This window comes from Schistocerca serialis, chromosome 9 (genome assembly GCF_023864345.2).
Source record: "Schistocerca serialis cubense isolate TAMUIC-IGC-003099 chromosome 9, iqSchSeri2.2, whole genome shotgun sequence".
Classification (NCBI taxonomy): Eukaryota; Metazoa; Arthropoda; class Insecta; order Orthoptera; family Acrididae; genus Schistocerca; species Schistocerca serialis.
The window spans coordinates 309,543,454-309,556,192 of record NC_064646.1 but is presented as its reverse complement, the minus strand read 5'-3'; the positions used below and the strand labels follow the sequence as shown (position 1 = coordinate 309,556,192).

General features: G+C 44.9%; 1 protein-coding gene across 2 annotated transcripts in view; it reads left to right on the top strand.

The window, feature by feature from the left end:
- Positions 1-12,739, top strand: part of LOC126419794 (uncharacterized) — a 66,576-nt gene that overhangs the window by 26,022 nt on the left and 27,815 nt on the right. For both annotated transcript variants that reach the window (XM_050086978.1, XM_050086979.1), the window contains exon 2: positions 9,202-9,898. In XM_050086978.1, coding sequence (XP_049942935.1) covers positions 9,202-9,898 — 697 coding nt within the window. The remainder of the gene's footprint in view (positions 1-9,201; positions 9,899-12,739) is intronic.

The window sequence follows — 12,739 nt, the reverse complement described above, 5'->3', positions numbered from 1 at the left end:
AAAATAATGGGTAGCCGGTAGACAGTTCGTTGTAAGTACTGTAACACCCCATCCGTCACTTATCTGGTTTTGGCGTGTGTTCAACCCAGCCAATTGACTAACAGATCAACAGAGAGTGCAAAACGGCCGCAATATCGGATAACGCAAAGAAAGTAATAACGCTCTGTGACTCCTGATTGAACTGCGGTGGCAGTGTTGACATTAACTGATTCAGAATTGATCACTTTTAATCTCGTTAGGCCCTATGTCCGGTTGCTCTTGTTGCTTTTCTTCGACACGTTTTATCCGGCTTTGTAGCCTTGATAACATGACCCTTCCTACTTTTGCCGTGATTTGCGTGGAGTCCCGAGTTTCCTCGCTATTTTCCTTGCACCTTTCGCAATTAATTTGGCTTCAATTGCCGTTCGTTTGATGATGGCAATCTCTTTCTCTATTTTGACGCCGAGATTCTTTACCTCCTGTTTTACTTGCTCTTTCAACTCCGAATTCGCCTTTTTAATTTCAGCATTAAGGTTGGAGCTCTGCTCTAAGTTCACTGTTTGCCTCTGTTGCAACAGGTCCGTAATATATTTGAGAGTAGCCGCATTTTGATCCTCGTTCTTTTGTGATTGAAAATGCGACTCTTCTCCTCTGTTCTGAGGAACCCTTCCATATCTAGACAAGTACCGTCTCCGCCCCCCCCCCCCCCCCCCCCTCCGTCGGATCACTTGTGAATGAATCGTTTGATAATGGTCGCACACCGTTTTGTTCCAACACACTCTGGCTTCTTAGGCTGGATCATCCATACTTATGGATTAATCCTGTACTCCCTGCGTCCCCCGAACCCTCAGTATCACTGCCTGAATCAACGTCCTTGCTATTCAGCGGACTAAACCAGTCGTGAGACCCAGTTTCACGAAGCTGCAACTCGCGTTCGTCACGCTCATCGGTAGAGCTTTCCCTACTGTCACCCATGTTCTCCAGAGTAACAGTCTGATTATATTCTGCCGTTGTCTTGGCTTTTCCCTTCGTTATCATTTGCACTTTTATGTTACACGAAAACTCAAAAACCAGGTACCCCTTACTCTCAATAATTAGATAACGCGAAAGATATATCAGGACACAAATTGATACACTGGGTGTGAGCAGTGACCTGACAAACAGTTCATGAAGCATTCCCCCAACAAGGCTAGTACCAATGATTGTGTTCTGTGTGCTCAGCATCGGCTGATTACGGCACTGCACATCATAAGTACTCCAACAAATCACAAATACAATGCATAGGCACCTATAAATGCAAAGGACAGCACATGCAGAAGACAATGTAACTTATTGTAATTAATGCTACCCATTTTTCAATTAAAAATGGCTAAGCAATGAATCACATGGAAAAATTTCCTTTTTCAAGACTACTTCCTAGCAAATCCTGAAGTATCGTATCCTGGCAGGGTCGCCATATGTAACACCCCACCCGTCACTTATCTGGTTTTGGCGTGTGTACACCCCAGCCAATTGACTAACAGATCAACAGAGAGTGCAAAACTGCCACAATATCAGATAATGCAAAGAAAGTAATAAGACCCTGTGACTCCTGATTGAAATGTGGTGGCAGTGTTGACATTAATTGATTCAGAATTGATCACTTTTAATTAAAAAGGGGTGCACACTGATGTTATATTCAACTATTGAACACCAGATGCAAATGTTGAACATAAAATTAATTAAGAAAATTACTTGGGATTTCAACTACTTGATTGAAAACAGATGCAGTCGATTAGCAAAAATTTATTTTAACTCACGACCTTCAATCATCACATTACATGACTCTCCTACCAGGCAGTGGTAATAAATTGCGTTTGCGTGGAGTAAAGCGGGATAACTCAAAAGTAATTCCTATCGACTGACCCAGGCATAATGCGAAGCGCGAGAAGAATTCTACAATACACAGCCCATGAAACCATTGTGGAAACTTTGCCAACGTGATCGAACAAATTAATCAGTGACCGGAGCGGGCGCAGTATCACCGATAACAGCGTGGCGGAGCGGCGTCGTTGTGTGGATGTCGGCCGACCTCATGGTGCTGCAAGGCTGTTGTCGTCTATTCACTCCTAGCTATCTTGCTCAGTACATAGCTTAACCAAAACTTCCTATCTCCAAGCTCAATCGTTCCATTTGCTAAGTACTAAACTGCAGAGATGCTCATTCTTTCTCAGGCAAGCTGAGTAAAGAACGCCATGGCCACACTCTAGGCAAGCTGGCAAAGGAAGACCCCTACAGAGACTTCTCCCAGTCTGCTCTTCTCCTCGGTTTCTTCTCCAGCGAAATCACTTACGCCAATTGCAGCGCAAGTCGCTTTAATTATACGTCGCTTCCCAGCGCCGACCAATGCCTGCTCTGGGAAGTGAACAAATTCCCACAAAATTTCCCTTCCTCTCAACTTCTGCTATTTAGCTCCTCCCAGGCCACTCATCAAGGTTAGCGTCTGCACAAACACCAATTTTTCCGGAATTCTGACTCCAAGGAGAGTACTTCAGATTCCTTGGTCCTATGTTCCCATCGGAGGCCGGCGTATTTCATTCTGTCGCCCTTCACCTGATTTACTTCAGACTCTGTGGACCATGAATTCTGCGTGAAGTTGCTATAGTCACGAACATGCATATTTTGGCCTCTGTTGACCACTTCACCACAGCTTTGCGTGGCTTTCTCGCACGCTTCACTGAAAACGGGACGATGTACATTTATCAACATGCATTCAAGTTCTCCGTCTGCTTCCCGGTACACCAGCATGGGGTCAACCACACACTCACTGTCACTCATCTTAAGGCAGCTGGAGGCCACGCCCTGTTACCACTTTCTCAGAGCTTGAGCCGCCCTAAGCTGCCTATTGTCGCTTCCCCTCGCCGTTCCCCAGCTGGCCACGGTCAACTCGAATACTTCCCTGGGATAAACTAGCCTCCAGTAAATCGACGCGTTTCCACAAAGTTTTCATGTCATGTGAATTACTTTAAAACCATCACCCGACATTAATTTCATGTTGTGTGAATTACTTTAAAACCATCACCTGATGTTAATTATTCCAATACGTCCATACTATACCCTCTACAAGATGCACTGTGCCTTGTCAGCCATTTTTGTTCAGCCCTACTGTTCGCTCAACGTGACTTAGGTGATCTTTAATGACTTAATGTAAGGGGCATATTCTTGCCATCTTACAGTACTAACACATTTGTCTTGTGCAAATAGCTACTTTCTTAATTAAGTAATGCGTTGGTACCATTCGCACTGGCCACGCCCCCTTTTATACATCCCCATAGCTTCCCCCCCCTTTGGAGGGCCCACCCCACAGTTTGAAAATCAGAGGTATAGGGGGTATCACAGAGGCCTCTGCAGCTGCTGGATCTGTGAGGATAGTAAATTCAAGGATAGTATTTCGAATTATTTTAATCCGCGAACAGGCAGGATTAGGAAGTTTCGGGTGAGCAAGACTCCATAGTAGTACTCCAATTATAATTCAATAAGCCATAAATACAACTTTCCTGTTTGAAGTTGTATTTAGGAATAAGAATAAATGTAGAAGAAACAATTTGTCTAATGATTCTTCAGTTTCTCCCGGCGTATTTGTTGCTCGAACAGTCCACGGGTATACCGCCGGTTCATAGTGTCCAACGGGCACAATATTTCGGCGATCAGAAATGTCGCTATCGTCAGTGCGCTGACGAACTGAGCTCCTGAGGGCGGGCGGCCGATTTAAATCCCCCCCCTCCCCCCGCGGGCCGCTCTCTTCGCCGTCCGCGCCCACGCGCCGGTGGTGGCGAAGACGAGGGCGTCGGAATCTGTCGTAGCGTCGATGTGCTTGCTACGTCCACCCTGGTCGCCAGTTCGTACTTCTTGCTGAGAGTCTTCTTAATTACATTCAGTGCCGGGTCCCAAGCCTTGCTGAGACTGTAGCCGCAATCTCGGTTGATAAGATCTTTCCTGGTACGAATTTCGATACCCTCCCTTATAACGCTGTCCCAATATTTAGAGGTCTGAGCCAGGATCTTGGTACGCTTATAATCCATCTTGTGTATCTCGGACAAACAGTGCCCTGCTACCGCCGACTTATTTGGATCTTTCAGTCGAGTGTGCCTTTGATGTTCTCGGCAACGATCTTCGATGGTGCGTACTGTTTGTCCGATATAAGTCTTCCCACACTCACAGGGAATTTGGTATATGCCGGCCTTCCTCAAACCGAGGTCATCTTTCACACTTGCCAGTAATTCCCGTGTTTTATTGGGCGGGCGAAAGACGATTTTAACTCGGTGTTTCTTTAATATACGGCCGATTTTCCCCGATAGTGCGCCATTGTCGGAATAAAGGCAGTGGCTACCTCTTCTTCCGTGAATTCATCCGTCTCCACAGGTTGTACTGTCGTGGTGGGACGAAAAGCGCGTCTAATCTGCCATTCCGAGTACCCGTTATTTCGGAACACGGTCTTGAGGTGTTCCAATTCCTGGGGCAGATTCTCTGCGTCTGAGATGCTGCGCGCCCTGTGTACTTGTGTTTTTAGTATTCCATTCCTCTGAGAAAGGTGGTGGCAGCTGTCTGCATGCAGGTACAGGTCAGTGTGCGTTTTCTTCCTGTACACACCGTGGCTCAGGGTACCATCAGCTCTTCTCTTGACCATGAAGTCCAGGAAAGGTAATCTTCCATCTGCTTCGGTCTCCATAGTGAATTTGATGTTTGGATGTATGGAGTTCAGGTGTGTAAGGAATTCCAAGAGCTTGTCCCTACCATGGGGCCAGATGACGAACGTGTCATCGACATAACGTAAGAAACAAGTAGGTTTCCAATTGGATGACGCCAAGGCTTCCTCCTCGAACTACTCCATGTGCAAATTCGCGACCACCGGCGAGAGTGGGCTGCCCATTGCGACTCCATCCGTTTGCTTATAGTATTCCCCATCAAACAAAAAATACGTTGAGGCCAAAACATGCCTAAAGAGTGGTGGTCTTCTCGTCCAATTTCTGCCCAATAAGCTCGACTGACTCTCGTAGAGGCACCCTGGTGAATAGTGAAACCACGTCGAAGCTCACTGGGATATCAATGTCTTTCCTTTTACCTACATAGGGGCTAAGTAATTCAGCCAGATATTTTGCAGCAAGTAAGTAGGTGCCCTAATGTTGCTGACAATAGGGCGCATAGGTACCCCCTCTTTGTGGACCTTAGGGAGTCCATAAAGTCTTGGTGGTACAGATCCTTGAGGTAACAATTTCTTGGCGTCCCCTTCTGGTAGATCCGCGTCCTTGAGTAGAGCCCTGGTCTTGTTCTCCACCTTCTTCGTGGTGTCAGCGTTGATATTCCTATAGGAGTCGTCATCTAGCAGGCGCTGCATCTTCTCAATGTAGTCCTTACGGGAAAGAACAACAGTGGCATTCCCTTTGTCAGCAGGTAAGGTAACAATATCAGAGCACTCTCTTAGGTCCCCATTGGCCGCCGTCTCTCTACTGGTAATGTTAGTCTTCGTAGGTTTAGTTCTGGTCAGAGCCCGGCAGGTTTCCGACGCACTTCTTCTGCTGCTTCAGGTGGTAATCGCGCTGCAACCTGTTCCACTGCACTGACGATGTCCGCGACCGGCGTGAACCTAGGGGTGGGAGCAAAGTTGAGTCCCTTCTCCAGAACCGAAACCGCCTCATTAGACCATGTCAGTGAGATTGACGATCGTCTTGCATGGTGCCTCCAGCGATGGTTTATCCGAGAGACGTCTCATGATTATAATTGCGAACTAGCTAAGCGCCAGCCCTAACGAAACGCAAGACTAGAGAATCCACAAAAATAATAAAACACGCTAACAACACGAATAGGGAGGATGGATACAGGTTTGCCCCATCCTGGCTGCCAGTCAACAGGCCACACCAACACCACCTAACGCAGGCCCTAACGGCGCGTATACGTCGCGCAGGATACGGTGAACGGTGTTAGTCCAGAGAGCTCGGCGAGTTCATTCGTGTGTTCAGTAGGGGAGGTCGACAAGCTCTTGGCACCTTACGGCCGGTCGGCGACGACAGAATCGACGTACACGCCCTGCAACCTTTCTCAAACGCTTTTATAGAAACTATTCGGTAAAAAAATTTCATTTTTGCTTACTTGTAGCACTATAAGTCAGGTTCATTCTGATGTGCCCATCATTTCGTTAATAAACATAATTGTGACATTTACGTGGAAGGTAGACACTGCGCGAAATCCGAAAAACTTTGTCATGAAAAGTAGGGGTCGGTATGATTTTGCTCCTGGTGCACATTACATAATATGTTGCTGCATATGAAATTTAGCTAACACATCGAATTTTTCTTTAGACTTGGTTGGAAACCTCTGTCAGTCACCAATGTCGAGAAAACTGATCTGACGTAGCGCACTCATTTGCGATCGCACCGCGCCAGCGATAACGTCAGAGTGAAATATTCACAACATTGCTCATATTTCATAAACGGGTTGAATATCCAAATGAGATCTTGGCAAATCATAGCATACAAAGAGGAGAGTATTTTGCCGTATGGTTATTATGCAAAATTTCATTATTTACCGCGTTATTACACTGACTACAGACTTTTCCGATGAAAGAATGTAATTTTTAAAGACCATCGATGGCTGGTGAAACAGGAAATGCTACGGGCTTTGGAACAACATAGTGAAGTCATTACACGTTGATTTTATACCGAGGACGTGTTTTTTCATCAGATGCTGCTCGTACTTTTCCTCAGTTCCTCACTTAATAAGCTTCATACACCACCGTTTCAGAATTCTCTTGCAATTGCGTCTGCACAACATGCTAGTGAGATGAGCGTGTAAACCCCGCTGAGTTCTGGCCTTAAGAAGCAGATTTTTACATGGCAACAAGAGAAATGTGTAGGTTTTACTGACCTTTTCGGAAGGTCACGTCGCAGTTGTGGGCGTGGATGGGCCCCGCTTAATATTTACCAAAAATGTGAGTGTAGGCCTCAGTTTAGGACGGCATTTCCCCTATAGAGCTCTGAGCGACCCCCCACCAACTGCCGCTCTCCCCCATAGACTTCTCTCCCCACGCTTCCCCAGCCTACTGCTCTTCTAGCGCCACAGATAGTGTATAGCCGCGCGCTCTGTTTCTTGAGGGAAGAAAACGGAGGCCACGCCTCATTCGCCGATAAGTAACAGTCATAGCAAACAGTGCCAGAAGCAATAGACAACTTCAGAATCCCCTCTGTCCATCTTAATTCCCGCTCCTTCCGCCCCAAGTGACCAATCGTAACAACGACCTTGTAATATTATGACGTTATGCTCATTGAGCAACAATGCTAAAATATAAGCGACTCCAAACAGCTAAACCACATTCGTAGCTGTGTTGCCAACAAGACTTAATTAAATGTCGCTAGAATGAAAGCGAAAAGCAGCTAGATGTCACTAAAATGATTTGATTGGATTGAAACATAAAAATATTTATATATACTTTTATTATTTCAGAATTTGTTAGTCGTATTATAACAATTAGGAATGTCTCTTAAAGTCAGTTACACAGATTAAAGGGTACTGAAATTGCCCCAAAGTTGAAGCTGATGGTTGTGCATCACCATCATCTTTACGCCTAAATGAGTACGATTTGTTGGTTCCAATAACTCTTAGCACATTTGTTGGTAACTCATAACGCTTTTATTCATTCTTTTTAAGGTAATAATGCGTATAATAACTAATATATGCACAAAACATTTTGACATGCCAAAAATTGTTTTTAAAAAACAAGGGATGTGTTAAAACGCCGATGACATTTGCATTTACATCGTTTGGTTTGAAGATGACAAACAGGACACTATAGAGTTGGTCCTGCAACACCACATAATGTAAAATCACGGTAAGAAGCAAAACGAACAAAAACTTCCTTTAGGGCTCACTTTGTTAAATCAGTTATAACCTAAAATATTTTCACTTTTTGCGATTTTTCAGTAAACAAAATCCAACATATAATGGCACATAGGTGCTGAAACATGTTTGGGCAAAAAAAAGCGGAACCTGTATCCCAATATGTGAGACCTGAGTTTCTCCTTGCGTATACAGCTTTCAAATAACTTCCGGAAATTCAGCCAGGTAACACTTTCAGTGACCGTCGATATTTCGGCGGGAGAACACCCCGCCATTTTCAAGGCAAACTGCAACGAACAGGGGGCGTACATGCAGATTTAAAATCTCGGTTCTCGGACTGAAGCAGGAAAGATAACACACACACTGAACACTAGTGCCACCAAAGATGACCAAAGTCAGAGCTATCGATAGTGACACTATGAATTCGCAGGTGAGGTAGCATTGACTCTGTCCCTCTGTTTTTTGACAAGGGAGAGAGCCGGGGCTGCTGTAATCGTGTGTGCCGTTTATGCTCAGTACATCGGTCCTCCACGGTCCTGATAGTTCGACCAATATATGCCATGCCGCAGCTACAAGGAATACGATATACACCCGCCTTACTCAGACCAAGATCATCCTTAACGGAACTCAAAAGTGCTCTAATTTTAGATGGAGGTCGGAAAAACACATTTCACATCATATTTCCGTAAAATACGACCGATCTTGTTGGACGTGTTTCGTGCGTAAGGCAAAAAGGCAGTAGACTTACGTGTTGACTCAGAATTATCATCATTCACCGGATGTACAGTTGGTCGATAGCGCAACGCACGTTCAATCTGTCAATCACTATAACCATTTTGACGAAATGTAACTTCAAGATGGGACAGCTCAGCTGCCAGTCTCAGCGTCAGAAACGACATGTGCCCTGTGTACCAAGGTACGAAGTACCACTTCACGCTGAGCCGGATGGTGGCAACTATTAGCCTGTAAGTACAAGTCGGTGTGAGTACGTTTCCTGTAGACTGCATGTTCCAATAATCCGTCATCCTTCCTCCTAACCAACACGTCAAGAAAGGGAAGGCAACCATCCTCTTCCACCTCCATCGTAAAACGAATGTTCGGGTGGATCGAGTTCAGACGTTCTAGAAAGTCCGAGGTTTTAAATTTGCATATACGCCGCCTGTCCGTTGCAGTTTGCCTTGTAAATGGCGGGGTCTTCTCCCGCCGAAATATCGGCGGTCGCTGTAAGTGTTACCTGGCTGAATTCCCGTAAGTTATTTGAAAGCTGTATCCCATAGTTTAACAGCAAATGCGGAAAGAAAAGGACGAGAGCTGCAAACACAAAAGGTGAATATAGTGTGTCGGTGTTTTCAGGTTCCGCAGATCCCACTGGCCCGACAACTACCGGCTAATGAGTGCGACCAGGACGCCGCAGTTCGACTGCCTCGCCGGGGAGACCCCCCTGCCGGGGTCCGTGTTCCCGCTCACGGCCCGACGCCCCGACACCCAGTGGCAGAAGTGCTTCCCCGTGCCCGACAAGCTCCACGATGACCGCTTCATCACCAGCGACGGCCTCGTCGCCATATCGTTCCATGGCGGCGCGCCGACCGTCGTGTGTGGAGTCTCCCGTGAGGAGCAGCCCACGTCGCTGCCGCTGCGCACCATACTGCCCCTCCCGTACTCGTGCTTCTTCGCCACGTACCTCGACTTCCCGTCTCTCTCCGACCCTCCGGCGAGCGACGTGTTCCAGAAACTGGTCGCGGACAAGTGGGTTTGTCCGTTCTCCGGCACTTTCCCACCGTTTCAGTGCTGGCCGGCGACGGACGACCCGAGCAGGCCGTTCGATTTCGACGTGCTCTTCGATGGCAAACACGCACGCAGGTGTCTTTTCCAGACACTTTGCGGCGAAGGACCAGTCTCTACTGTAGCCTCGATATCGGACTATTCCAGTGGGGATGTGGAAGTCACTACAAATGGCAGCTTTCCTTCCACATTACACACCAATCTGGATTCTCTCCTCGTATCTAAACTGAACTTCAGACTCACTGGTGCAGACGGAATGCCAGACGAGGTAACCACGCCGTCCTTCTCTGAAAACGACATAACGGTTTTTTAAATACCACTCTTTTAAATTCCTGGGCAGCTACCAGTTACAGGGCTGACACAATGTTGGGCACACACAATAATAAGATTGTTCAGATCACTTACGGGGGATAGGACGTCATACGGGCTGATTTGGAGCAGGAGAGGCACAACAGGACATTTTATTTTCTACTGTCTATACTTTTACAAATAAATTCATAACACTTTGTCAGCATGACCAGGAAGGATTCAGGATTCACACTCATAGCAGTGGAAGTGCAAAAACATAACAAAATAATTCTTTTTAGATATGAAATTTCATCATTTTTTTCACTTACTGTTGGCTGCATTTGTTGCTATAGGTACATTTTTCTTCACAATTAAGAGAGATTCTTTGATGAATTTTGCGCAGCATACAAACCATACTTACAGGTGTATTGAAATCTAGAATTTTCCAAATATATTAAAAACTGTGGTAAAAATTGAGATAATTAACTAAAAAATTTGAATTTTTTCTAAACATAAAGTTTAAAATGTAACAGCTCATTCATTTTTTCATAAATTAAATAGATTCTAGAGTCTCAGACACCTGTAAGTATGGTTTGTATGCTATGTAAAATTCATCGAACAGTCTCTCTTAATTATGAAGAAAAGTGTACCTATAGCAACAAATGCAGCCAATAGTAAGTGAAAAAATGATGAAATTTCACATGTAAAAAAATTATTTTGTTATGTTTTTGAACTTCCGCTGCTACAAGTGTGAATCCTGAATTCTTCCTGGTCATGCTGACAAAGTTTTATGAATTTACTTGTAAAAGTATAGACAGTGGAAATTAAAATGTACTGTTGTGCCTCTCCTGCTCCAAGTCGGACCGTTTGACGTCCTACCCCCGTTAACGATTTCTTTATTAATTACAATATTTCATAGCACGTTTCGGCTGCTGCCGACCTCTAATCCAAACGTACAACCTGTGCAGCAAAGTTCACAGCAAATGAGCAGTAAGACCCACGCCGAAGCGTCGCATCAACTACCAACTTTTCACTACTGATTACACAAACACAAATGAGCAAATACAACAGTACTCGTATTTGTGTAAACAGTGGGGCAGAGCTGAAAGCAGACGCCACACTTGATACTTATTATCCTTACAGGAGTTTTAAGTTTGGGTCGGATGACAACAGCAGTTGCAAAATGTTACGCAATAAATATAAATCGTTGGGCGATGTAGACAGTACTGTTCGTAAAATTTAATAACGATCGCGGACTCATTTCAGGAATTAGTTCCTCTGGTAATATCTCGGAGACATACATCTATTTCATCGTAAATGGCAGCATGTAAGAAACGATTAAGACCTTTAGTTTGACTTTGTCTTATCGCACAATATAACAAGAGAAACTGCTTGTTCACTGTGACTCTTCCATTTGTAACAGCATTCGCAAACATCCAGTCATAGCTATCAATTCTGAGTGATCATTAACGGTCTAGCAAGAAGTTCTTTTATGTAGCATTTTCCTCTTTTCATAGTCAATCTACTCCTAATTAATTACCTAAAAACGAAGGTAGGAAGTATTTTGCTGCATTCAGTCTGTTTTTCTACACCAGTGTTTTTCAACCTTTTTGAATATGCGACCCTTGTCCAAGTAAAAATATTCTGGCGACTCCCAGAACTACGAGGGTTGAGTGACAAGTAATGCAACTATCTTCATTAATTGGGTTTGGATGGGAATACTTTAATAAATGAAACGCAGAAATAATCCTTAGAATGTGATCTTTGATTACCAATATTCACTTTTCCACATAATCACCAGCCAGTTGGATACATTTCTGCCAACGAATGCAGTGATGAACAAGTTTTCTGAAGCCGTCACGGAAGAAGTCGACACTCTGTTTCCGCAACCACTGTCTCAAAGTTCTCTCGTAATGGTGTACCCACGTTTCGTCTCCTGTCACAATTGAATGCAGAAAGGCGCCACCTTCATTCTTGTAACGCGAGGGGAGTTCCTGGCAAACTTCAAGTCTGTGTGCTTTCATTTCAGGAGTCAGCATCCGGGGTACCCACCGTGCACAGATCTTCCAATAGCCAAGAAAAGCAATATTGTGACCAACACGTTCTTGTGAAATGCCGATTGTGCTTGCAATTTCTCTCTGAGTGATACGACGATCGTCCTGAATCAATCTGTCAACATTTTGCTTGTGGAACTCGGTGGTTGCTGTCACAGGACACCCAACTCTTTGTTTGTCACGCAGGTCTGATGTTTCCGCCTCAACATCTTTAAACTTACTCGCCCAACGACGCACAGTATTCACATCAACACAATCACCATAAACTGCTTTCATTCTCTGATGAAACTCCTTTGGGGTGACACCTTCTCCTGTCAAGAATTCAATGACTGGACGTAGCTTAAATAGCATTGACCGACCGTCTACGCCGAGTTCCATACTTTACACTGTAACAACACAACCATTCAATGCTAAGGCTTCCCGCCAACTGGAGCTGTAGAGTAGAGGCTATGGAACAAACCAGTACCTGTCGCATACCAATGCTGCCAACTGTTGAAGAGTTACGAAGGTGGAGGCATTACTTTTCAGTCAACCGTCGTATAATAAAAGTATGTCAGCGATTTCAAAGGCAACGTATTTACTTTTCTTTTTATTGATACTATACTGATCGAGAAATCAAGTGCATGTGAAAAGAGGTCGCAGCGCTCTATGGGAAGAGATATAATTATATTCCTTGCCGCCGTAGAGGCGTGGATGTGAGAAGGGGTCAGCATGGGCATAGTCGCGCGTTTTTGGTCACTACAATCAGTTGTCCGAGTACTCCAGCA